The sequence below is a fragment of the Meles meles genome, chromosome 19, assembly GCF_922984935.1.
Source record: "Meles meles chromosome 19, mMelMel3.1 paternal haplotype, whole genome shotgun sequence".
Taxonomy (NCBI): Eukaryota; Metazoa; Chordata; class Mammalia; order Carnivora; family Mustelidae; genus Meles; species Meles meles.
In genome coordinates this window covers 2,499,617-2,526,638 of record NC_060084.1, presented here as the reverse complement: position 1 = coordinate 2,526,638, position 27,022 = coordinate 2,499,617, and the positions used below count along the sequence as shown (strand labels likewise).

Below are 27,022 nucleotides of genomic sequence, written 5' to 3'. Positions count from 1 at the left end.
CAGGCTCTCCGCTGAGCAGAGAGCCCGATGCGGGGCTCGATCCCAGGACCCTGAGATCACGACCTGAGCCGAAGGAAGAGGCTTAACCCTCTGAGCCACCCAGGCGCCCCTTGTGTTTCAGTTATTTCTGCCCTTCGCTTTATTCGTGATGCTTGGGGAAAGGAGCCTGTCCGTAGTGAGTCATCTAAGGGCAGACTTTCTCTCTGACATCTGCACGATAGTTTCACGTAAAATCATGACAAAGTGCTTCTGCAGAGGGACACTGTGCCCCCAGGTTTTACTGGAAGCACGTGCAAGGCATACCCCCTTGAGCTATGACTGTGCTTAAAATAGGCTCAGGAAGACCCTCTGGTGAAAAAGTTAAACTTTTGCCACTTAAATGCTTAAGCTGACTTTCTGCCCAGTATCAACTGCAAAATCACTTCTGTTAAGAAAGCGTCGTTCAACCAAAATCCGGTCTTGTTTTTTAGGAACAGAGAACCGGAGGGAAACCCCAAGAAACATCAGGACGTGGGCAAGTCAGTGTGAGCATCTCTGCCACTGCCTCCAGGACGAGCTGGGACACTTTCTCCATGACCAGCGTCTCCTCCAAGAAAGCGCGGAGCGGGGGTGTCCACGCAGTGACAGTGGGAGCTGGAGAGTGAGGAGGGCACGGAAGTGAGACGCACGCCCCCGCACATCACACTGGCTCTCCATCGCTGACACCAGCATTGAGCTGCGACAAGCACGTGACAAGCAGTTTGCACCCGGGGAACGTGGATTCCGCGGTGTGAACAGAGCTCTCCCGCTGCAGTCATACCAGACCAAGGACAGCGGGGTCCCTGCTAGAGCCTTCTCCCCCGAACACCCCCTCCCAAACCCAGAGCACGGGCACCCCTAACCGCTGCCACCATCTACTCCCACTTGTTCGTCACTCACTCTGCTCCCCGCGGCCTCTGAACTACCAGAGAGACCAGCGCGGCTGTAACACCCAGCAGGCAGGCTGAAGGACAGACAGAGCCGGGCCTGGACATGTCGGCCGTGCGCTACGGCTACCCTCCTCACCAGTAGGCCCCAGGCAGTCACAGAAGGCTGGCACATCCTGGAACGGACTGGCCTCAAAACGGATCATGCGGCAACGCTCCGAGCCCCGCTGCACAGGCCCCTGAAGTTCCACAGGGCCCAGAGCAGCCCATCACAGGTCAGAGACAGCTGAGCGACGGTCAGGACGTGGTTCCTCCGCACAGCCACCTGTCGCGTCTCCAGCCCTCTGTGGCCTGGCCAGCGCCACCTTCAAGGTGGCAGCACCCAGACGCAAGCCCTGCAAGCAGGAGACAGCCTGCTGGGCTGAGGTGGGACCCTCGTAGTGGAGGAAGGCCCTGCACTGTGGCCCTTGCCACGTGAGCCTCTGGGGGACTGTGCCCCGTTCCCGGAGGGCTCTCTTCAGCTCGCTCACTCGGGTGCCCCGCGGAAGGTTCCCGATGAACACGGTGTTAGAAGGCCCATCATCCCCCTGCCCGGAGCAGCATTCGGGCTGGTGTGGGTCCCGGTGTCTTCTGATGGTGCTCAGGGGAGGTGGCTGCTGGCTGCTGGTTCCCAGAAGGTGCCGGGGCTCATCCTGAAGGGTGACATCTCTCCCAGCCTGCCTCTCTCGGCAACGAAGGCTTCTGAGTATGGGGATTTTCCCCATCACGTCGCAGCTGATCTGAAAGAGCAAAGCAGTTCCAGCTGTTCTCCGGGCGACTACACTCGGTCAGGAGGGAACTCGGACCACACAAGGGCCTCTGCCCTCCTCAGGCAAGCAGTCTGTCTGCCACACTGCACCCGCGGTCCAACACGGCCCTCTGAGAAGCAGGACCCCTCTGCCTTCATCAGTCACTCTGACCCCACACTGCCCCGGCTTAAGTCAATCTGGGACCCCCAGAGCCACTCTGGATTGTCTCCTCTGGACTGTGCCTGACATACCACGGCAGCTGGCAGGCAGGGAATGGTTCTCTCTCCTCCTAGAGGCCCAGGAAGCAGAAAACCAAAGGCCTCCTATGCAGAAGGGACAGTAAGCAAGGTTACTGGAAGGAGGGCTCCCCGGCCACAAGTGGCAATGCGCCCGGCGACCTCCAGAATAACGGGGGTTTCTGTCTCCACGCCTGCCCTATCCTCCCAACTTATGCCTTTGGGCGGGATGGGGTCTTTAACAAGCCACCCAGGCCTCCTCCTCCTCCCCACCTCCACCGGAGGAGCATTTCTCAGGGACCAGGCTTCCGAAGGTGTCACTGGAAATGCAGAAACAAGGCAAATCTGAAACAGAACGCCACTTTGGAAAATGCTTTCTAGCAACGGGTCATCGAGCTACCAGGTAACGCTCCCAAAACCGTTAAGTCTCAATGCCCGGAATTCCTTACAAAGGAAATGTGTGGCTTTTTGGGAACCTGCACCGAGTGAGGCGGTAGAAGAAACTCAAAACAGGAGGCGGTTCCTGGGCCTCGAGAGCTGGGATTGACAAGTGGGGCCCGCGTGCGCTGGGGCTGCCCGGATCCAGCTTGCAGTGCGCAGGCTGACGGTCCCAGCCCGGTGCAGCCGCCGCACATGGCGTGGCCCTGTGTGCTAGGCTGAACCTGGACAGTGGAGCCCGGCCGGAGCCCGTCTTCCGTCACTTGAGGAATCGCCCGGCGGAAAAGATACAGCAACACGCCACTTTAGTCCTTCTTAGCAATCCTCATTCTTCAGAGATGCTTTCTGCCCTCTTTAGGGCACAAACCCTGTGAATGGCCAATCACTAAGAGGCGGGCAATGGTCCAAACACAGGACTTCCCACAAACACGGCTAGGTCAGAATACAGATCAGCACGTGAGTTAGACAGGTAAAACTTCCGTCTAAAAACAAAGAGCTTAACGAGTAACAGAGTTCTTGCTGTTCCCTGCACCATCTGTAACTGGAGTAATGGTTCTTACCCTTGCCAGAGAGTCAGAGATCTCTGCAGAAGCTCGATTCCTCCCCAGGAGCGAGTCCCCGGCAATTCTATGTGCATTTTCCCGAACTCTGCTCAGAGATCCCCAAACCACAGGAGGCACACAGGCCCCAAGTGAAGGATCAGTGATTCAGAGGAAGATTCAAAGAAACTCAAACACCTAAAAACGGTCGATTCGAGTACCTTCTCACAAATGTTAAGCTTCCTGATCCTCATTAATACAGTGCCTGGTTCTCTCTCCTAGCACTAAGTGGACGACACTCTCCACCTTGGCGCAACCTTCCCGCTGGCTCCGAGCCCTCTCCAAATGGACAGTGCCCCTGCTCCCAGCACGGCCACGTCAGAAGCCTCTGCAGATGGCATTGGTCTACTGGGTCTTCAGAGCAGCGCACAGACGACTACTGCCAAGGACTGCTCCAAGAAAGACCCGCTCCTTCTAATGCTCCCTGTTACCGAGACACAGAGAAACAAACAGAAACCGTGTCTGTCCCACGGAGATATGCAGGAGATGTAAGGACTCTTTTCTAAGCAAAAGGAAGTTTTCTTCCACTTGACCCTCTGCAATTCTTTTGAACTGATTCATCCAAAGATGACTAAGCTCACGGGCCAGTACCCTGAGAGGCTCTGGTGCCAAAGAATCCTAAAAATGACCTAAGTCCAGCCAACCCAACTCTTGCCCACACCCCAATTCCACCTTCTTCAAGAGTTCAGATTCCTGTGTCCTTTCAGAGTATTTCAAAACAGATTTAAACTGGCCATAATTAGATTCTTTAAGTTTTTAAGTAAGCTCCATGCCCAACATGGAGCCCAGCTCAGGGCTCCAACTCACAACCCTGAGACTAAGACCTGAGCTGGGACCTAGAATGGGATGCCTAACTAAGCCATCCAGCTGCCCCTAAAATGGTCATAATTAGATTCGTAAGGATGTCTTAAGTTACTAGGATCCAGTAATTAGAAAGGATGACCAGATTTGAAATTGCCATTACAATCAGAGGAAACGTGACTACATTCTTTTACGGAAAAACTGAGTGTCACTCCACTGTGACACCAGCAGACAAGAGCAGCGAGGCCAAACCCCCTGGCAAACACCACGCCTCCTCCAGCGCCCACCCGGAGCTCTCTTGCCTGGGTGACCGCCCTAAGTACTAAAACTCCCATGTGTTTCTGCCTGGGGGAACCACGGGGTTCCCTCGGGCCAAAGCTACTGTTCTCAGGAAACCCAGCCCAGGGGGCAAGTCTCCACACTCACGCAGCATTCATTTACCGCGTGTCGTGGGAAGCAGAAATACATCCTTCTCTGCACAGCACAGGCGGCTACTTTATCCTGAGCTGGCACACGGACAAACTATAACCAGCTGAACAACAAAGTGATTTAACCATGCACAGATCAGGAACTAAGTCTACAGCACCGCCTCACACACACGCACACACAGACTCATCTTTAGAAATGGAAATGGCCAAATGCGTCACTTTTACGTAAAACTGCTCATCTCAAGAGCACGATGTTTTCTGGGTAAGGAATGACAAAGCTTAATGTCAGCTCATGCTTCTGCGCCCACAAGTTCTAAATGGAAAAATCTCCCTGTCCACAAGGTGGCTTTCGCCACTTTCCCAGCTGTTTGCCATTTCTGTGCTCTTTGCGGAGTGGCTGGGGCCGACGGCTCTCCCTCAGCTGACACAGAGGCCTCTGTGCCCCAACTGAACGGGCTGGCTTCACACTCAGGACGGCCCACGGCAGGGCCACGCTGTTTTTCCTGGCTGGCAATTAGGAACATTTGTTACCTTCTGTAAGTGTGCCATGTGAAATGAAAGATTCTGCCTATTAATCAAACATAAAAAATATTTCTGCTTTTCTGTAACTATTCCATTCCATAGTAACAGACGAAATATGATTTTTTTGTATGTTACAACCACAATTCTCTTATGCTTACAGATGTCATTCATCAATATACATTCTCTTTAAAGATTAAATGGAAAATCCTATTCCCTAACTGCAGCACAGACCAGGAATCTCACTCTCAAGGCACCTGTGGCCGACGCAGGACGAGACTCCAGCCCTAATCTTGCCTCCACCACCCACCGGCTTCATAATCTTGAACCTGCTGCCTTTCCTGGCTCTCGCTGTACTTGACCAGAAGATACAGAGACTGGGAGGGATGATCTCTAGAATCCCTATCATTCTAAAATGTCAGGACATGCTTGAGCAGCTGCCGGCAAAAAACCAGGAACACCATTAGTATTTCTAATGTGAGATACAACTTTCACCAAAATTACTAGTTGTCTTGCGTGAGACTAGCGCTTATCATTCACTGACTGAAAATACTTTTACATACAGCACTTTGAAGTGATCAAGGCGAAATCATTCTCGAGAGTAAGCATGCAGGAGAGCCGCTGGACGCACCGTTGTCCAGACGCCGTCCACACCTGGGCAGCACGTGGTTTGCTCTCCAGGGAGAGCATCTCTTAATGACAACAGGACTCATTAAAGACATCTTTTTGCACAGTTAATCAAACGTGTCACTTACTAAAAAGCCCAAAAGCCCTCACGGCATTAGTCCTTTATAATTACGCTTTGACTGTAGGTGCTGAAGGACCAGCAGGGCAATGACCACACACCATCACTGCTCAGACCATGCACACCAGCAAGGAGAGGGTTCTGTTGGGGGTGGCCATGGAAGTCACTAAGAAAAACTGTTTAGGGGCGCCTGGGTGGCTCAGTGGGTTAAAGCCTCTGCCTTCCACTCGGGTCATGATCCCAGAGTCCTGGGACCAAGCCCCACATCGGGCTCTCTGCTCAGTGGGGAGCCTGCTTCCTCCTCTCTCTCTGCCTGTCAAATAAATAAATAAAATCTTAAAACAAAAAAAAAAAGGAAAAACTGTTTATTTCCTGGTATGCATGATCACTTCAAAACCTTTGCCACCACAAGACGCCAGCTTCCAGCTGCAAACCACAGCTCCTGCCTGCCTGATGCTCTCCAGGGGGCAGGGGCAGCATAACAGGCCCATAGGAGCCATGAGGTCCCCGCCTGCTGGGCCAGCTCAGGGCCAAGTGTGGGACGAGTTCATGCCCCGCAGCTCGAGGCTCAGTTCCACACCCAAGTGTCAGCCACAGGGGGACGAGTGGCCTACGCAGCCCGCCTCACACACAGACACATGCCTAGCACACGCAGCTTGGACAGCCCAGTGTCACCGCCCTGCGCAAGCACCTGACTTCTAAGAGCTGATACACATTTAACCATCTTGCATCCTGGCTTCTCGTTTTTACCATTTGCAGGGAATAGAGGCTCCTTGTGGAACCAGATGCAAACACACCTGGGCAGAAGGTTGCCCTTGGGAAATGGTTTCAAATGCCCTGCTTTCTCTACTGAAGAGTGTTGACTATAAAAGTGTATACTTTCTTTTTTTTTAAGATTTTATTTATTTATTTGACAGACGGAGATCACAAGTAGTCAGAGAGGCAGGCAGAGAGAGAGGAGGAAGCAGGGTCCCCACTGAGCAGAGAGCCCGATGCGGGGCTCAATCCCAGGACCCTGGGATCATGACCTGAGCCGAAGGCAGAGGCTTTAACCCACTGAGCCACCCAGGCGCCCCAGAAGTGTATACTTTCTGTGGGAAATTTAGAAAACAAAGAAAGAAATCTGAAATCCCAACTTGCAGAGAGAACTACTGTTAATGTTTGGATACACTTCACCTTTTTTTTCTCTTGGTCGGGGGAAGGGGTATAGGGACAGGGAGAGAGAATCCCAAGCAGGCTCCACCCCAGGACACAGCCCAAGTGGGCCCCAATCCCATCACTCTGCGGTCATGACCTGAGCTGAAATCAAGAGGTGATGCTTTCCGACTGAGCCACCAGGCGCCCGTCCATCATTCACCTCTACATGTTTTAGCAGACTGAATATAAAATAATATACCAAACATGTATAAATTTACACTGCGCTTTTCCCACTTAGTATTTATTATACCATCAATGTTTTCTCATGCCATTAAATACTCTCAAAAAAGGCTATATGCACTTCAATTACAGGGCTGGAACACTTTAAGGCACCACATTATGCTGGGTACCCATGCATCTCTACCTAAACTTTTAAGTATTTCTCTAGAACAGATTCCTAAGTTCAATTATTGGGTCAAAACCAGCATATCTTTTCTAACTTGCTGGCCCAGGTGTGGGCAGGCGTCAGCTCACCTCTGGCTGTCCTTTCCAGACAACAATGCTAATATACAGGATCGGAAAGCAAGCATCAAGGTCCCAGAATGGCCGCTTCTCACAGAAGTCCTTTTTCCAAGCCCTTTTCATTCCCAACAAGTCAATCAACAGGGCTTGGTGACCACGTGGGAAAGACCCTCCCCACGGCGGTGGATGCCGCAAGTTGCTTCTCTGAGCCTGCACACAAAGGAATGACCCTGGCAGAACCCCATTTCCTGAACTACGGAGAGAGTAACTGAGGAAGGCGGACATCCAGGTTGGGTCAGTGGTGTCCCACTGCTCTCCCTTGTCATCGGTGATGGCACCTCTTCCGGTTACTGTGGGGAGCAAGGGGGTTGGGAAGCCATCCTCTGATCTGTGGCCTTGGTGGCAAGGAGCAGTCTCAGAGGTGCCCTGGCTCTCTCTGGAGCTGCAGCCACACCCCGCTGCCCGACCGTGTCTCCAGGGAATTCTTGAAGTCAGTCTTACACCTTCTCCCTGCATCATTCTAGCTCAAGAGAAAGCAGTATAAGAGGTATGGGGCTCGGCTGTCCAGAGGCTCAGCCCAGCGGGGCCACGTGAGGGGACCGTAGCAAGGGAAAGCCTGGAGCCTCGCCCACGCAGAGGGCTGCATCCTGCCGCTGCCTTCCAGGAGCTCGTGTGGGTGCGGCAGGCAGCCAGGCTCCCAAGCAGGTGCTTCACTGCTCCGCCGTGATTCCCGACACCTCACAGCCCTGGAACTGACCGGCGGCGGGGAGCTGCTGGAAGCTGGGTGCGGGGACTTCGGCCACCATCAGTGGACTCCTGCCAGAGCTGAGGGCTGCAGATAAATGGCTTGTGAGCCACTGCAGATCACCCTACACGTGGCTGTCGACAAGCGGGGACATCGGATTACTGTCCCAGAGACGTAACGACTGCCTGGGCTGGACGTGCTGCCCAGAGGTTTGGGACCCGCCCCACGGCCAGGTCTCTCACACCATGCGCCAGCAGAGATCCTGGGGAAAGCGCTTCCGGTTGCCAGGGCATCTGCTGGATTGGAGCGGGGAGCGGAGCTCAGGAAGCGCTAGGTTCTCAAGTGGGACAGGCATGCAGCCTTGTAGCCCAGGCATGGCCAAGTCCCCCAGAGCTCTACAGGTCACCCGGGGCACGGCGGACGGCTCACCAGAGAGCCGCCCCGAGGGAAAGGAGGACCCCACATGAGCAGACACACCTTCTGGAAGCCATGTCTTTTCCTCCTTCACTGAGAGGCAGTAAAGGGCACACGGAGATAACACAGTGCCACGGAGAGACACGGGCAAGGCCCCGTCTTGGCTCAGTGAACCACTCAGAGGGCAACCGAGGATTCTGCCTGCAGCGACGGTGTCCAGGCACATTCCTCACACTTACCTACTTGCGTGTCCCACCTGTGACGGCCCCAACAGCAAAAATGGCCAAGTTCAGCAGGCACTTCGCAGGTACAGCCTGTGAGGTCAGCACTGACCGCAGCCCACCTCGCAGATAAACAAATGGGGGGCTTGCAGAGGGTGTACCAAGGTCACAGATAAAGTGACTGAGACGCGTTGCTGTGGCTTCTAAGCTCACTCGAAACCACTGTCCCACCTGGTCCCCATCCTTAAAACCACAAGGCACAGGCAGAGAAAAGCAGGTGGTGGGTGGAGAAAGCCATCTGTCGGAAGTAGCTAGCGGAATCCGCAGCAGCCTGGTCCCCACACGGGGATACCACGCACATCCCTGAGAATGTGGGACAAAGGCCAGGGAGTCAAGCGTTGCACAATCTTTGTGTAGTAAGAACGAGTTAAAAATGTATCACATTCCGTGTGTGTTTCACAGCCCTCATCTGAGGCGTCTACAGTGTTTAGAAGGAACAGTGATGCCGTATATTCCAAGGAAATACATACGAAGCAAATTCTGGGATTCTAATACCAACACTGTGATGTCTATGGGTAGAAAATCACAGAAGGATATGTCAATGCATATCAAGACTCCATACAAAATAATACCATACCCCAGCACCGAACTGCCCCCCACCCCTCCCCAAGTCTTCAGTGGAATTCAGGGATGGTCTTTCCAGTGTCGAGGAAAACTCGCTCTGGCTGCACACGCAGCAAGGCCAGAACAGAAGCCCCAGGGGCTGGAGAAAGTCGCTGCTTTCCCATGATTCATGCAAAAGGAGGCCCAGGGTTGGAAGAACAAAGAACCCAGGACCCCAAGATGAGAAATGGCATTTTAAAAGTTTGTAATTCTTGCCTAGGCCTCACTAGCAACGAGGTATTCCAGGAAGAGGGTGAGACGGCTGGCATGTCAACAAACAGCACCGGCCCTGAGAGGCCGCACACAGTGGGACCAGCCGTGTCGCTGGCCCCTCCAATTCATGTGGTTTCCTCTCACACGCAGGGAGTCTCCTCCTCCCCTGACATGACCAATAAGATCATCGGTTGCTGTTTTTGTTACAATTAGCGGGATGGAACCGTGGCCATTCCCCAAAGCAGCACATCTCTCTCTCTTCCTGGAGAGACCACTCGGCGTGAGCTGCAGTCGGCCCTCGTGTATGAAGTGCTGGCCCCCGAGGGACCTGCAGCCTCACTGTGACTAGCCCCTTGTGCGGCTTCCCCAAACCTGTCCCCTCAGCTGTGAGCAAATGCCACTTCGCTCCTCTGACCCGCGGAGCAGCCTCCACTTAGAAGCTGTGGACCCAAATTCCAAGGTGAACCCAACTTCTTCTGAAAGACACCGAGGGGCATCCGAATATTCACAAAGGGTGCCACTGCCTTCCCCAGGACACTCGGCCTGCACTCAGAGAGACCCATCCACTCACTTCTAGGCCACGCATGCTCCTCCTCTCCACTTTTATCAGGGCTAACCTAGAAGGAGCACAGGCCCCAGGCAGCCCAAAACCACCTGCCTGTGGCATCTGTGGGAAAGGCCCACCGTGCTGTGGTGTTTCACTTTGTTGCCCGCCTCAGAGGTGGATGTGACTGGTTTTCCATGGCCAAGGGAAGGCTCCTTTCCAACTCTGATGATTCAGGTTTAAGGAATGGAAGACATGACCGGCTTCAATCCAGGTGAAGCACAACTCTGTTTCCTCAGTAACTGGCTGCTTGCCAGCAGGCAGGATCATAACCTACAGGGGGGCCTCTGGGACAGGACTCCCTCTGCAGACTACTGTCCCGCATGCTACGGACTGTTCTGCAGATGAAGTCGCAAAGGTATCAGCTTACGGAGACTGTGGGTACTGCTTGGCGACCCAGATCACAACAAGACAAGCTAGACTTAGACTAGGAAAGCTGATTAGACAGCATGTTGTCGTGGCCAGGACGGTGGGACACAGCTCAGAGATGAAACCCGCTGGCCAGCACTGTGTCATAGCACTGGTCCTCTGAGTGGACTGTTCCTTCTGCCATCTAGAACTGGCGTCTTGCCGCAGGAGACCTTGAACCTGGCTGCTTATCAGACTCCCACAGGTTTGCAAAGGAGATTCTTGGGCCCATGTCTGGAGACTGTGATGCAGGAGCTGAATTCTCAAAAGCTTACGGGTGATTCTAATGCACAGACATGCTGGGCCTAGGGATAGCTGCCAAAGAATGCCACACAAGAGGAGACGCCTCCGAGCTATGGGCCACTGCTGGCCACAGGACCCACCTTGGACCATATGATTCCCGTCGGCTTTGGGCGCTCACAGCCCGTGGCAATGACTCTTGTCGGAGTGAGAATGTAGTCCACTGTTAGGTCGTGGTCCTCGAGCAGCGCTTCAGGTATGTCGACGACCTGGGCAGACAGAAGTGGGTGAGGGAGCGGACGGGGAATGGGGCTCCTGTGCTCACTGCGCCGCACGGCAGAAGCCCAGGGCTCAGCAGCCCCGTGCGGTAAGGCTTCACTGCCGGACAGCTCCAGCTCTGCCCAGACCACCACCCCCAGCAGATGTGGAATGAAGGTAGACACCCGTCGGTCCCTGTGTGTCTGTCGCCTTCCCTCCCCGCCCGCTCTCTCAGGGGGGTATGGCAGTAGCTCTGCTTGGCCTGTCCATGGTCAGCACCTGGCAGTCATGGACGATGGTGACCACGGGCATCCCCTGGCTGACCGCTCCCATCGACACCATCATGGCATATTCCAGATCAGCGTAACCTTCTCCCTTCCCAATTCTCCAGCCTAAGAGACACGCAGAGCATCAGTATTTCAGGAGGAAATGTTGTATTAGGTTGTAGTGGAAACAGAAACTTGGACTCTATCCCTGGCACCTCCTTAGAAATTTCCACAGAAAGCCCACAGGGAGCCCTCAGCAGTGGGGTTTGGGGGCATGCCGACACTGCACACATACAGGGGTCAGCATACGGTGATGCCAAGCTTGAGCCTTTTAGTTGTGTTACAAAACGCAGCGGAACCTGCATTTATGTGCGCAGAACTTACATTTAAAAGCAATGAAAGAGTAGTTTGGTTTTTTTAAAAGATTTTATTCATTTATTTATTTATTTGACAGAGACAGACAAGTGAGAGAGGGAACACAAGCAGGGGGAGTGATAGAGGGAGAAGCAAGCTTCCCACCGAGCAGGGAGCCCAATGCAGGGCTCGATCCCAGGACTCCCAGATCATGCCTTGAGCTGAAGGCAGATGCTTAATGCCTGGGCTACCCAGGCGCCCCGCAAGAGTAGTTTTTAAGAAGATTAAGGAACAAATTCCTACTAAAACCAAAATCTTTTAAATCAATTTATCCTGGGGGGGGGGGAATAAAAACTAAAATCAGGGATATGTATTTCTTTTTTTTTTTTTTAATATTTTATTTATTTGACAGAGAGAAATCACAACTAGGCAGAGAGGCAGGCATTGAGAGAGGAGGAAGCAGGCTCCCTGCGGAGCAAAGAGCCTGATGTGGGGCTCGATCCCAGGATCCTGGGATCACGACCTGAGCCGAAGGCAGAGGCTTTAACTCACTGAGCCACCCAGGCACCCCTGGGGATATGTATTTCAAGAGGACATCACCTTGTCTTTCGAAAAGCCCAGCAGTCCCGGGAAGAGGGCCGGGTCTGGCAGAGCCAGACCCATACTGAGGACTCCTGGGGCGCCCGCGGAAGGCTGAGCTGAAGGCGCGTGAGAAGCTACAGAGCAGGTGAGAAAGCGGCAAGACGGCGAACATGACAGCACCCCGGCTCCCACAAGAGCCGACATATCCCACACCAGGGAGCCCGTGACGCCGCCGAAATTCTAACTTCCGCTTAACATCCGCATCAACATCCTCACCAAGGGCATCGCTGCCCGTGCCTCTTTCGGAGATCCTCATCTGTCATCCCGCATCTGCGATCACCAGCCTACAACCATGCGAGCCGATAACCGTAAGAAAGACGGCGCGGTGGAGAAATGGCCAAGGACAGAACAGTCCGCAGAGGCAGGCAGGTAAGCGGCAAATGTGAGGAATGACCCCCTTCCCTCACCATTGAAGGCCACCAGACGGCACAGGCACCACCACTGTTCACTACTGGATCGCTACACATGGACGTCTGATGATTCTAGCTACGCAGAGGGGGTAGGGAGAGAGCTGAGGCGCACGCTGCTGGGGATGGGAGGCAGGCCACCTTTCCCGCGGGTTACTCAGCAGCAGCCACCAGGATTTCAAGTCCACACTTCGGTTCCACAGTTCCTCTGCTGGAGTTATGCCATGGATGGCCCTCGAAGGCACACAGAAACTCTACCACAAGACTACACCTCACTTTAGTGTGATCTGCAAGGGAAAAGCCAAAACCACACCCTGGCGACATTTTAAGTGCCATCGGAGGGGCGTCGTCCAGCAGGGCACAGAGTGCTCTACGTGCTGCCTCTCCTGGGAAAACAGAAGCAGGACAAACAGGACCCACACACACAACGCAGGACACGTGTGTCGACACAAGCAAACGCCGACACTGGGCCTTTGGGAAGAGGGTGGCCCTTCTGACCCCACCTCCCCAACGTAGGGCTGACTTCGGTGCGCAGCACCGAGCACACCACACCAGGGTTCAGCGGCTGCGTCTGCCCTTCCGGGCACTGAGGGCTCAAGACAAAGACCACCTGGCCTGACACCTGGCCCACAGTAGGCACCCAGGAAACGTGTGCTCCTGGGAACCCATCCCTGATGACACAGATGAAGTGTTGTAATGGGAACACAGGGAAAGCAAAGAACGCTGCACTACAACGTCTCACATACTACTGCAGAGAGCCAGCAGACACGTATGTTCCAGGTGAGGGCATCAAAGGCCAACATTTAAAAATACGACGCTCGGGGCGCCTGGGTGGCTCAGCGGGTTAAAGCCTCTGCCTTCAGCTCAGGTCATGATCCCAGGGTCCTGGGATCGAGCCCCGCATCGGGCTCTCTGCTTAGCTGGGAGCCTGCTTCCTCCTCTCTCTCTCTCTGCCTGCCTCTCTGCCTACTTGTGATCTCTGTCTGTCAAATAAATAAATCTTTAAAGAAAAAACAAAAGGGGCTCCTGGGTGGCTCAGTGGGTTAAGCTGCTGCCTTCGGCTCAGGTCATGATCTCAGGGTCCTGGGATCGAGTCCCGCATCGGGCTCTCTGCTCAGCAGCAAGCCTGCTTCCCTCTATCTCTCTCTCTGTCTGCCTCTCTGTCTACTTGTGATTTCTCTCTGTCGAATAAATAAATAAAATCTTTAAAAAAAAAAAAAAAAAAAAAAAAAAGAAAAAACAAAAAAAAATACGACGCTCAGGGTTTGAACGAATGACTTAAGAGCATCTCTCGCCAACTGTTTGCTGGAAACCTCTCTTTAAGGAACATCTGGGCTTCAGCTGGTTAATTTCCAAAGGGACAGTATTAAGGATGGGCATCTCAGACCAGTCTTTTTTCCTCCTGGAGGGAAGGAGCAAAGGGAACGCTTTCCCAGCAGGGTGCGCAAACCACACCGTGCGAGCCAAGTCTGTGACAGGCTGACCCGGCCGGAACCCACTGAGCCCGGGGCACTATCAGCAGCAGCATAACCAGACCGTCTCCTGAGAGCGTCGAGCCGGGACTGGGGTAGAGCAGCGGAGGAGGGAGAGGTTCCAGGGGACCCACAGGGGCCCAAGTCCCCCAGGCAGCTTGGCAGAGGGCAGACGGCAGATAGCAGCATGGGACACCCTCCCCCTTCACCTGCCTGAGCGGCACAGCACCGAGCCTCCCCAGGCAGGCTCAGGACACCCTGTGTTGCCCAGCGGCTGCTGCTTCCTAACAGAAACAATGTTTTTCCATTCACTGGAGATTTTCCACACCAGCTATTTACTGACGGACTACAAATAAACCCGGCTCCGGTTCCAGGCAGCTCAAGATTAGAGGAAATCTCTCTCACCACCTGAAGAGAGAGGAGCTAACTTTAGGTTTCCTGCTAAGAAAAATGGCGACACTGTGAAGGTACTGAGGGTGAGGAACCGAGTTAACTCAAGACGAATGAGAGATACAGTGGCTTCAGAGGACAGACGTGTGTCCAGAAAACTGAATTACTTACCATCAGGGTTGAAAAGATGAACACACGGCAGAATGTGAAGCTGAGGTCCCCTCCAGAAGTTTCTGATTTTAATCTTACCTTTCTCAGAAACAGCAACGGACCCCACCACAACCAAGTCCACAAGGACCCTGGAATCCAAGCCCACGGGAGTGCTGTAGCTCCTCACGCCCTGTGGACACAGACGAGGGCCTGAATGCTTCCTGGGCAGCGAGCGGCTGTCCCACCTCACAGTTCACAGGCGAGGCGCACTCAGGGTCTCGGTCAACCTCCTGCGAGAAGCAAACTGGCCCTACAGCAAGCACGCAGCACGGAAATGGCGTTTAGGAAGACCTTGGTGCAGAAACCATCGTAGGTAATTTCCCCAAATTTCTTCCGCAGGAGAGATGCCACTCGGAACTGAGAGCACAAATGAGTAAGATGCTAAGTCTACAATACTGAGCAAATCACTCCTTCCCGCTCAGCAGAAGAGCACAGCGGTTAGACCACAGGCGCAGGAGTCACGGAGAACCGGGTCCAGGCCCCCCTTAGCCCTGTGACCTCAAGAGGAGGAAGCTGACCTTCCGCTTCACCACCTCTGAGGCAGAGCTGTCACGCTGCCCTGTCCGACTGGCGCCGGGGGGCAAGGAGATCACGGAGGCGGTACATCTTAGCACATAAGACGTGGGCAGTTAATGTGTGGGACAGATTACATATAAAATACTGGGCCTATTACCTTCAAATGTAGCATCTTCACTTCCGAAATATGACTTTTTCAACCAAAATGTACCAAAAGTACACACGTTTACACTAACGAACGGAGGCTTGTATTTACAGAGCAGGGAGGCTGATCAGGTCATGAGTCTCAGATAACAAGGAATACAGGTCAATCTAAGAGCCAAATCAGGCCCCTGTACAGACCTCTGCCCCACACGGGAGGGTCACCGCATACGGCATAATGCCTCGTCTACAAGTACATGACAAGCCACTTATGGAATCAGCACAGAGCTGGTTTGGGGTCTCTCAGGAGTGACCAGTCACCAGCCCACTGTGCCCCATGGTGGGAAGGCCCACCCACATCCTCAATCCTGTTTTAAAGGGCTTGGTGCCTGGCAGGCTTGGTGGGCAGAAACCTGGGTTAAAGCTGTCCATCAGACTTCCTCCTCCCTCCAAAAGTCAGTTTCACCTGCTCTGCTGGCCAGACAGAGTGTGAGCAACCAGGAGTCTCCCTGATTCCCCGAAGTCCCGTTTGATTCAACAAAAACTCAGATAACAAACATTTGTGAGCCCGTAGAGGCGGTTGCTGGAAGACTCCTGGGTTAGAGAATAAATACAGAGACACCAAGTTCACAAAGGCAGCTGGGACATGCCGGAGGCAAAGGTGGTAAAGGGACACATTCAGAGATTTCTCTGCTGAAAAGTAAAGCCATATCTGAATCTCCTAGTGTTGACCCACACGGGGACAGTATTTCTGCCACTAAGCTCTGGCAGAGTAAATAATGATGGCACCAGGACCCACACCTGCACACAGACATGGTCCTAAGAGCCTCTCTCCCCGTGCCATCAAGAAAACGGAAATGTCCTGTTCAGGTTCCTGTATCGTATGTGCCGGCAGAGCCCGAACTCTGCTGCTGAACCCTTCGTGAAGTCCGGTCACAAGAGCTGGCCTGGCTCTGCCCGAGGTCCGGCCGCACTTGCAGGGTACATTTAAGGGAGCAGCCGGCGCCGGCGCAGGCGCACTGCGGGGAACTGCTGCCAACACAGCACAGCGTTCGGTCGCCTTCCGGAGGGGACGCCGCCAAGGGCGACAAAGACGAGTACACCCGCCACAGGCCCGTGATGGGCCCTCGGATACATCTGACCTGGACCTCAACCCCAGGGAGGGAAGCGCTGGCACGTCCGAAACCGACGACTTCTGAGCCGCGCACCACCCGCCCTGCCGGCTCTGGGAAACGTCAGCTCCTGTCGGTGGCCCGTGTGGCCAGCGGCAGGCGCCCCACAGTTTGCGTTTCTGAACACCGCCCAGAACCGTGACTGTCTTATTCTTCTAATTTTCCATTTGCACTTTTTTCTACATGTATTTCACTCTTTTACTTTTTATTACACACACTTTTGAAAGCTGTAGCAATCTGTATTTTTGGAAAAAGGTTATCAATAAATAACAATATAAACATTCAATTTTTAAATATAGGACCTAAACAGAAAATCTTTTTTAAAAAGAGTATCTCCATGCCCTATTTTTAATTCCTAATAGATCAGAAATCAAATGACCTGCGGTCTATTCTTGGAGTGTGATAAAAGGCACCAAATTCTATTTCTTTACCTGCAAGATACAGGACAAATCCCCCCACAGGGCACCCTAACGTAGTATCTATAAACTTCAGTTTTACCACATCGTGAACACTCAAGAAAACCACAGAACTGAATTACTAAAGCCATTACTCAGAACTGGTGAGGTGATTTCCAGTCCCAGTGTTCTGGAAGTCCCCGAGTCCCCAGCTGCTCTGGTGGCACTTAAGAGAATGCTATGAACCACCAGACCATGGCACAAGTTAACACCAGAAGGCGCCAGAGCACCACAGAACTTATTTTCATTTTTAATGGGCAGTTTAATTTAATAGGGCACAATCTGCTAACTTGGGACGAAAGAGAAAGTGGGTGACTGAGACGGAAGACACGCCCCCACGGTTTTCTCCTTGGCTCCTTCACTGACAGGAAGGCTGAACACTTTCCCATCTCCACTCGTCTGGCTTCGTGAAAAAAGGATTTCGACTCTGTGGTGCATTTTACGCATTCTAAGTCACCAGAAGTCTCGGCTGATGACAGTGCTCTGCTGAGGGTGAGGCGGCCTCCTGCACTTACCTGAGAGGTGGCACATTTTCTCAGGATGTCTTTCGTTGCCCCGGGAGGTGGTGTGATCTTATTAAATAACCCCGTTCTCAGTCGTGGTGTTGGGACCAACAGTGTTTTTTTGCTCTTTTAAAAAAAGATAAATCAATAAATTACAAAATTAAACATAGAAAATTTATTGCATATGATAGCATTTCAGGGGCAAAAACAAATTACTATTTTGGCATCTTTTGGTGTGTGCCAAGGAAATGATTCCTTTGCAAACCCAATTAAATAGTGCACGGCGGTCCATCTTACTCAGGGCCACTACCCTGCCCACATAGAATGAAGAGGCAGTGAGTCCTTAAACTCCCAAATTCTACTTTACTTGCCACTCAAAAACACTACAGACACAAAATGACAATGTAAATCCAAATGAAGATCTGCTCTCATTAGAATTCCAACCAGGACTTTCCTGTGTCCTCCCCTCCCAGCATCGCACACTACAGTTACAATGTTTTGTTTTTTAAGATTTTATTTATCTATTCAGAGAGAATAGGAACGGGGGAGGGGCACAGGAGGAGGGAGGAGGAGACTTCCCACAGAGCAAGGAACCGGATGTGGGACTTGTTCACAGGACCCCAGGACCATGACCTGAGCTGAAGACAGATGCTTAACCAACTGGAGCCAACCAGGCGCCCAATCTGAAACCTGCATTACATCTCAAGCCTTCACAACCAGTTTGCTGTTCAAAAAGTTCCAGTGTCAGAGATTAGTACTCATTAGAGTCGATATTTTGTATTAACCTGAGTCCACAGCCCCCTTTCTTCTATTTACTCCCCAAACACCTTGTTCTGAGTCCCAGAGCGGAGGCTTGCAAAGTGCAGGCCTCTTGCGAGCAACTGCAGCCCCTGGGCACCTGTGAGAAATGACCAGAAGCTTGGGGGCAGGCACAGCAATCTGCTTTCACAAGCCTGCCAGGTGATTCTGATGCCCAGGAAAGTTCCAGAGCCACTGCCACAGGCATCTCCGCAGATTACACCAAGGCAGGTCATGACGCAATTGTAAAATTTATAAAATCAAAGCTGTAAAAAGAGTGTATTTTAGTTTTGTACAAAAGATGACAGCCTGAGACCAATATAAGACCTGTAAAGTCAAAGGCTGGTTTACTTAAAGCCGTGGGAGAAGAAATACTTCAACACAGGTCCTGACCACGTGCTCTTTTCCTGCGGAGTATGAAAGAGGTTGGGTTCATTCACAGTCTGAAGGCTGTGGTGTACCGCACACTATCCTGGTCACTCCCTCTTCTCTGGAAGCTGCTTATGCTTGAGAATCACCTGGGGAGTGGGAGTGCGGACCCACCCACGGCATCTGAGTCAGGACCTGACCATCAGCAACAGATAATTTTCTAAGTTCCCCGGGTAGTGCTAATGTGCAACCAGGGTTGGCAAATGCTGACCTGCCAGTGGTTCTTAAGGCCCCATCAGGGTGTTTATTAAAAACAGACTTCAGGAGCACCGGGGTGGCTCAGTTGATTAAGCGTCTGCCTTCGGCTCAGGTCAAGATCCTGGGATCCGAGGATTAAGCCCCACATCAGACTTCCTGTTCAGCAGGGAGTCTGCTTCTCCCTCTCCCTTTGCCTTGTGCACGCACACACTCTTGCTCTCCAAAAAACGGGGGAGCGGCACCTGGGTGGCTTGGCCATTACGTGTCTGCCTTCGGCTCAGGTCATGATCCCAGGGTTCTGGGATCGAGCCCCGCATCAGGCTCCCTGCTCAGCGGGAAGCCTGCTTCTCCCTCTCACACTCCCCTTGCTTGTGTTCCCTCTCTTGCTGTGTCTCTGTCAAATAAATAAATAAGCAAAATCTTTAAAAATAAAAGAAAATAAAATCTTAAAAAAAAGAAAAGACTCCAGAAACCTACTGAAGGTCTGGGGTTGAGCCTGGGAAACTGTGTCCTCAAGCACAGGCCACTGTGTCCCCAGGCATGGACTGTGGCCACGTGCATCAGGATCCCTGCCTACACTTGGGCGTAGTCTAGGGCACAGGGACCACATACGTCTTCGTGTCTTTTTCACCACTACATGCCTGTGCCCACCAGAGAGCCTGCAGTACAGCAGATTCTCAAAGCTTGGCTTCCCCGGCCCTGAATAAGAGAAGAGACAGTGAGGCCTGCTATTCCATCTTGCTACCCGGCTGTGCTCCTCCTACAGGCTGTCTTGACCAATCTCCAACACACTCACGGCTTTGATCCGTGCTCTGATGGGCTGCCAGGGAAGAACCTCATACACGCTGAGAGCTGGCTCTGGAGTCAGTGTGGGCTGGAATCCCGGCTTCACCATTACTGAACAGGGGACGTGGCCAAGTCACTTGACCTCTCTGGGTCTAGCTTATTCCACGTCATTTGGGAACAGAGACCACTCCTACAGGGTCGTTGGCTGAATTAAATGAGGCAACAGAGTGCAGTGTTTCCACAGAGCTCTGTCTTCACACAATGCAACCACTCACTCCGGGTCTTCTCCACTGCCGTTATTTCCTCTAGTTCATGCAGGTGAACTACTGACTGGGGAAACACAGCTGGCAAGAGAGAAGCTTCCAGAAGGGCCTGCGTGGGAGGCTCCTCTGGGGCTGAACTGCAATCAGCTAACAAAATGACCCCCGACACGCAATCCCTGAAAGACTGAGAGGAGGATCCCTACACACACACGCCCTGCCCCGTTCCCTGTAAAACCGCTTCCTGGCATTCCCTTCTCCACAGAGGCTGCACGGCACGCTGCGTGACCGAGGCCTCACGGGAGCGGTGGGACAGTGGACTGGCCACACAGGCGTGGCCGCTAAGGAGAAATTCCGAAGATCTGGATGCCCATCACCGACAGCAAGGCGTCTCAGCAGAGCAGCAGCAGCTGTCGGCGTCAGTCAGCGCTGACGTACGGATGCTACTGCTCGTACAGTTTGTTTGACTGGCAGGTTTATCGTGGTTTTACCGCTGCATCAGAGCTACGAACACGTAAACTCATACCACGTTTTCTGATTATACTTATTAAATTTAGTCAATTTAGGGGCGCCTGGGTGGCTCAGCGGGTTAAGCCTCTGCCTTCGGCTCAGGTCATAATCTCAGGGTCCTGGGATCGAGCCCCGCGTCGGGCTTTCTGCTCAGCGGGGAGCCTGCTTCCCCCTTCTCTCTCTGCCTGCTGCTCTGCCTACTTGTGATCTCTGTCAAATAAATAAATAAATAATCTTTAAAAATTTTTTTTAAATTAAAGTTTAAAAAAAAATTCAGTGAATTTAAAGCAACTCTGGGGGAGGTTTTTCCTCCCTCAAACAGGGGCCTATGTATGTAAGCTAGGAAACACTGTTCTCATCAATAGATTTTGGGGATTCCATCATACTTCTTACTCATGGGTTATCAAGTCTCGAGGAATTATAATATAAAAGCAACAAAAGGAAATAAACACAACCTTTCCTTTCTGAGGAAGCACATCGGACTAGAGACTGCCTCAAGGTCATCATTGCGAACGTCCTTTATCTTTGAATGCAGGAACACTCATGACTCTGACAAATCAGAGAGTTCTGGACTGTTCCTAGAAAAAACAACTCCAAGGGTATGTTCTGTCTGGAAGAGAGTCAGAGCACAAACCTAAATATATGCGCTGCACGCGCTTGCCAGCCACCTAGAGAATGCGTTTTATCAGCGGCCGGGACGGCAGCTCAGGGAACGGGATTACCTGCAGCGCCAGCAGCCGAACGCCTTCCAGTGGCTTGTCGGGGTCCACTTTAACTTCCTGTGTTCTGGCAAAAACTTCCAGTTCTCTGATGTTTTGGCAAGCCAGGTAAGAGCCCTAGTTAGGCAAAGAGACAGAGTTGTACTTACGTCGAGGACGAAGAAGCGAGCATTTGTCTGGGGAGCATCAGGATTGACTTTAATAGTTCTGGCCACTTTGAACGCCTGCAAGCGTGGGAAATGCTCGGCAGCACGGGAGGCACCCTGTTTTCAAACGCGATTGCACGTTACTGACAAGACAGCATGATCCTGGGCCTGCGACACGCAGAAGATTGGTCTAGCATCTCACCCAGGCAGGTGGGGCGCACAAAGTCCGAGACAAGATCTAAGAATCGCCCAAAGAAGTGTGGGAAAGCAGGGTAGACAGAGGCTGAGAAAGCTAGCCCAACTTTTTAACCACACTAACGCATATATTCCAAAAAGGTGTAGAAAGTATATAGTCCGATGAATTTTCACAAAATGAACACACGTGTGTAGTAACTGCCTAAACCCTGAGTGTATGACCACTAACCTGGAATTCCCTTTCTAGACATTTTTTACTGATTCTGTGCGCCTTTCTCTTTTCCCTGTTCTTCATGTATACTTCCCTCCCGGGGATAACAAGCACCAAAAACAAAGCAAAACAAAGTAGCAATAAAAACATCCAAAAAGAACAGTTTTTCAAAGGTACAGGTGGCCTCAGAACCATTTCAGCTGAGAACCAGACAAGGGTGGGAGGTTGTTCCCAAGAAGCCAGGCATGGGGAGACAAAGTCCAGACAAAATGGGGAATGATGGCAAGTAAATGAGCCACACATCCTTTGGGCCTGATAGAGTCATCAGTGTATTTTCAAAAATCCCTTTGTTTTCCTGTGAAAAACACGCATGCTGAAATTATGAGCGGTGTATGTTTGCTCATTCAAGCGAACTTGTCTCCTATGAACAGCGTCATAAACAGACATCTTTGATTATCTTCTTTCTGAACAGTGGGGAAACTGAGGCCTGAATCATCCATCAGGGACCGGCAAGGCCTTCCTCTTTCAAAAGGCGCTGGGCCAGCCCCCCCGTTCTCAGAGGGCATCATTCCTTGCTGTTCTTAGGGAGCCAACTTTGAGAAAGGCCATGACAACAGTAGTTGTAGCATCACCTCATGGCAAGACACGACCGACCCGCCAACCCCGCACAGAACGGCAAGAGGCCATGAGTGAGGACTAAGGAACCCAGATGAGGGACATCTCAAAACACAAAGGACATGCTGGCCAGTGGTGTGAATTCTGCACTACTGCCCACTGTTCCCCCAAATCAGATCAGCCATGAGCCCGGACAGTAACTGCGTTACTAACTCTCTCATACGGGAATAGCGCATTTTCCCTTTGAATGCTGAGGAATGCTTCAGTACCTTGAAGTTGGGAATCCTGTGATGAACGGGCCGGGGAAAATCAGCTAAATTTTGTGATTCCATGTAGTCCCAAATCTGCTGACGAATGTCCTGTTTGGAAACACCTACGGCAACAAAGAGTGGGACTAGTTAATGCGGCAGAAAGGAGTCCGGCCGCGTGCCCAGGCCGGGGGCTGTTGGGTGCCTGCTCCAGCGGCGTCCTCAGCGTTCCATCACGCCAGACCAATCCAGGGCTTCTCAGCTCTGCGGCGAAAAATCAGGGTTAGTGACAAACTCACAACAAAAAGTCCAAAACCAGAGTAAATTCAGTACAATCCAGGTGTTGAACCTAGCTCTACTGGCCTGCAGCAGCAGAACAAAATGTGAAGCGAGCCACGTACCCCGGCTTTCCTCAGTCCTTGCCTGGAAACGCATATTCTGTTCAGTCAAGGTACTGCAATCCTCGCTCTAATCAGTTTTTTTTTTTTTTTTAAGATTTTATTTATTTGACAACAGAAATCACAAGTAGGCAGAGAGAGGGGGGGAAGCAGGCTCCCTGCTGAGCAGAGAGCCCAACTCGGGGCTCGATCCCAGGACCCTGGGATCATGACCGGAGCTGAAGGCAGAGGCTTTAACCCACTGAGCCACCCAGGCGCCCCTCTAATCGGTTTTGATGCAGCTATGATTCGTGCGTGCAGACCGTGAACCCAGAAAGCTTGCCTTAAGCCTACATGCTTTGCAAACCACCTACTATTTGGGTTATTGGTTACCTCCTCCATTAGTACAGCGACTCCTTACTCTTTACCCAACTTCGGAAGCCTGCTTTTTGTCAACAAATATTCTTTCATTATTTGACTGGAGCAGTTTTAATGAAATTTGCATTAGCCATGTGTTCCTCTTAAGAGTGGAGAACTATAAAAAGCAGTTTCCAGTTAGATAAGAAAACAAAACGAGCACCTCACAAAGGCATATTTTAAAAATATTTACTGAATTTTCATTTCTATTGATCCTAAAGGATATCCTCCAAAGGATACTTGAACAGAAGTCTGTTTCAAATCGCTTTACCTACTTGATCTGTCTTCATAAAAATCTGTCATGCAGCCAGCAATGAGAACCATGAGGCAAGGAACTCCCCATGAGGTCATCTCACTCACTGGTGAATTCTCAACACCAGCCTTCCCTAACTGCTGGCGAAGAGGAATGCGACCTAGCCTGTGCCATCTGAAAGTCACCGGAGGGACACACAAGCACGGGGCTTAGGGAATTCGCACCTCCGAAGCGGGCAGTGAAAGCCGACCTCTTCTTCTCAGAGAACTTAAGTGCTCGCTACAGTTAGATGTGAGGTTCTACATGTGTGTGGCTGGGGCACCTCTCACCGCCTGAGCAGGGGGAGGGGCAGGTTTGACCTCACAGGTCCTCAGTCTCCCTTAAATGAGGGCTGGATTTTGAAAAGTGACCCACAGGAGCAGCCCAGGTCCAGAGACAGCTGGGAATCACCGGGATGGGTGGCGCAGCGGGGTAAAAGGGCAGGTACTAATGGGTGAGAAATGTCTCACCAGACATTTCTGAGTTGTATGGCTTCGATCATGTCAATCAGTTATTTTCTGAAAGTTTGTTTTTCATGAGCGGACTCTGAAAACATGCAGAGGGAACTGTACTGACAAGCCTCTCCTTGCTGCCTGCTGGGTAGCAGCCCGCACCCCCCAGGGCAATCAGTCAGCGCATCCCTTTTTCCTCACGAATTCTTCACCAGGTACGTCTGGCGCACACAGAGACCCTGGCTGTCAGGCCCTCTCCCTAATGTGGTGCCCTGCACGGCACACGCTGCCCTGCACGTTGGTGTTCCTGCCAGTCACCTTGCAGATCCGGCCGCTGCTATACAAGAGAACCTCTCTTTCGTGAGGCTGCACGGTACTCCGTCGTAGGGACAGGCCAAAATTTGCTCAGGAAGCCCCTTCTGAAGGGCAGTAGGTGGCCTCCAGTCTCATTATTAACACGCGCTTTGCCACCCGCCCATTTTACCCCGATCTGTTACCCTCCACGTGGCGTTCTGGGGCACACCGGCCAACAGCTGAAGGCTTCCGCTGCCTGTGCCCTCGGGCGGGGCCTACGTCTCCTCTGCACGGGTGCAGCCCGCCCCAGAGCCCACCACTAACACTTCTGGAGCTCCCTGCCCCTGGCCGCGCCTCTACGCCACCTCCCAGGTGAAAACCGCGGTTTGGGTGTGCTTCGGGAACACGTGTCTGTAAGGTGCAGCCTGAGTGGGCTGACGGGCAGTGTCCTGCACTTGCCTCGTGCGTTCCCGCCGGGACCCCAGCGCGGAAGATGTCTGCTGCCAAACCTGCTCGGCTCTTTGTCCCTTCGACAAATTCACTCTTCACGGCTCCGCTTCAGCACCACCTCCAGGAAGCACCCCCCCCCTCCCCCGCCTGGGGATCCCTCTGTCACAGGGTCACAAAGAGCTCTGGCCTGCGACGCCCGGCTGCCCACCTCAGCCTCGCCGCCTTCCCTCCTCGCTGTGGATTCAAAATGTGGCTGGAGCGCTGCTGGTCCCCGCTTCCACACACCTGCCCTCCTCCTTCTGCCTTTCGGGCCTGGGTCAGGTGTCCCCGACACACCACACCCCGGAGCGGCTGAGGGCCCCCTCTAGCAGCCAGAGCGCCCTGCTTTTCAAACACAATTACGCTGGCACAACTATTGGGTTATTTACCACTTTCACTTGGGACCCTCGCTCGGCAGAACCACCAATCCGCCAACCCGAGCGTCTGCGTGACTCCCCTTTAGAAAGCGACGCCGACTGGGGGCGCAGCGCGGTAAAAGGGCAGGTCCTTGCCCTTGGAAAAGTTCCAGGAACACGGGCAATACGCGGGATAAAAAAAGGCGACACAGACTCGGGTGCAGTGCCCGGACCCTGTCGGTCGATGCCTGTTCACCTCCCCCAACGCGGGGCTCCGTCCGGTCACCCAGCGTCTCCCTCCTCCGCCCACCTCGGCGGAGCTCGGCCGGCGCTGGGGGGTCTGAGCCGCCAGCCGGGGAGGCCAGACGCGCGCGCCCTTGTCGCCGGACCCGGCTCCGCCGGACCCTGCCGCCGCGCCCCGGCTCCGTGCGGGGCTGTCTCTGCCACCCAAGCCCGCACCCATCTCCGAGGCTCCTCTCCGCGCCTGGCGGCACCGAAGCTCCCGACACAGCGCTTCAGAGGACAGTGACTGAGCGGCCACCAGCCGCGAGCCCCGTCTCCCCGCTGCCCCGTGCGGACGCCAGTGCGGATCTCGCAGGTGGTCGTGACCCGCCATGACCCGCACGCGGCCCACGCACACCCCCACGCGCTCGGCAAGCAGCCCTCCCTCTTCTGCCCGTGTCTCCGCTCTGCCGGCGCCGGGTCCGAGACCGCCGGCCGCTGGACCCCCGAGCCCCGCTCAGATCCCTCCGCGTCCCCTTCCCGCCTGTCCCGTGCTCCCGACCCCCACCCCAGCCCGTCCGCGGCGACCGCGCCCGCCTGCCCCTCAGGTGGGTCCCCGGCGGCCCCTCAGGTGGGTCCCTGGCGGCGCCTCACGCGGCGGCTGCTCACCTGGCGGCCCTCACGCGCCCGTCCCCGCCCTGCCCCTCGGTGGGTCCCCCGCGGCCCTCACGCACCCGTCCCCTGCGTGCCCCTCAGGGGGGGTCCCCGCCCGCCTCTCCCGCGGTTCCTTACCCGGCTTCAGCGCCATGACGACGCAGTCAGTGAGCGACGACTCCAGAAACCAAATCCGGCGCGGAGTGACGTCACGCGCTCGCGCGCTCTCCCCGCGCCTGCGCGCTGACGGGGGTGGGGGGGGGAGGCGGGGGCGGTGCCTTGGAAGGCTGGTGGGAACAGCCCGGGGCGCGCATGCGCGTGCGTCTGCGCGGGCAGGGTGGAGGGACAGACCGGGGGAGACCGGCGTGGTTCCTGGGCTGTCATTTGTTTTGGGAACAACACAGTGTTGAGCGCCTGTTCCCAGGGGCGTTTGTAAGGCGCTGAGGCTACCGAGGTGAAGAAGCCCCTGGATTCTCTGGGCCCACAGCCAATTCCGACATACTCCAGCTCCTTTTCTGTTCCCCCAGGAGCCCCCTCCTCCGGGAAGCCAGCCTTGATTGCTCTTCCAGGATGTGATTCTTACTCTCTGAGAAAGACATCCAAGTGCCTTCACCCGGGTGTGCATCTGCCTCAGCAGTGGACACTTTAAAATGTCAGGTTGTAAGGACACCTGGTTGGCTCAGCCCATGAAGCCTCGGACTCTTGGATTCAGGTCTGGTAACGAGCTGATGGTGGCGGAATGGAGCCCCGAATCAGGCTCTGCCCTCAGTATGGAGTGTGCTTCAGCGTCTCCCTCTCTCAAATAAAATATTTTAAATTTAAAAAGTACAATAAAATGTCCGGTTGCTGGAGTGGGATTCGCTGCAGGTGGGATGGTGACCAGCCTGGGTGCTGGGTGAGTTGAGAAACACCTCTTGATTTTACGGCGACCTCTGGATCTAG

The 27,022-nt window shown here is 53.4% G+C and overlaps 1 protein-coding gene across 5 annotated transcripts; it reads right to left on the bottom strand.

The window, feature by feature from the left end:
* MTHFSD (methenyltetrahydrofolate synthetase domain containing) lies at positions 1 to 26,285 on the bottom strand. Of its 5 annotated transcripts, none has more exons than XM_045987443.1 (8): positions 26,219 to 26,285; positions 22,549 to 22,652; positions 21,262 to 21,375; positions 17,425 to 17,538; positions 14,665 to 14,755; positions 11,164 to 11,276; positions 10,770 to 10,895; positions 1 to 1,684 (listed from the first exon to the last, which is right to left on the bottom strand). In XM_045987443.1, the coding sequence occupies exons 1-8, from the start codon at positions 26,232 to 26,234 to the stop codon at positions 1,175 to 1,177; spliced, it is 1,188 nt and encodes a 395-aa protein (XP_045843399.1). In that variant the 5' UTR covers positions 26,235 to 26,285; the 3' UTR covers positions 1 to 1,174. The 5 variants fall into 5 exon arrangements, with proteins under 5 accessions (XP_045843399.1, XP_045843398.1, XP_045843400.1 ...); XM_045987442.1 differs by lacking the exon at positions 21,262 to 21,375 and adding an exon at positions 21,116 to 21,229; XM_045987444.1 differs by lacking the exons at positions 21,262 to 21,375; positions 26,219 to 26,285 and adding exons at positions 21,116 to 21,229; positions 26,161 to 26,190.
* Between the last annotated feature and the right edge of the window lie 737 nt (positions 26,286 to 27,022).

Coding starts and splice junctions, on each gene's coding strand:
- MTHFSD (XM_045987443.1), bottom strand. Junction 17,539..21,261: donor CTCGCTTCTTCGTCCTCGAC/GTAAGTACAACT, acceptor TTTTTTTAAAAG/AGCAAAAAAACACTGTTGGT. Junction 10,896..11,163: donor CCATCGTCCATGACTGCCAG/GTGCTGACCATG, acceptor CTGTCTGCCCAG/GTCGTCGACATACCTGAAGC.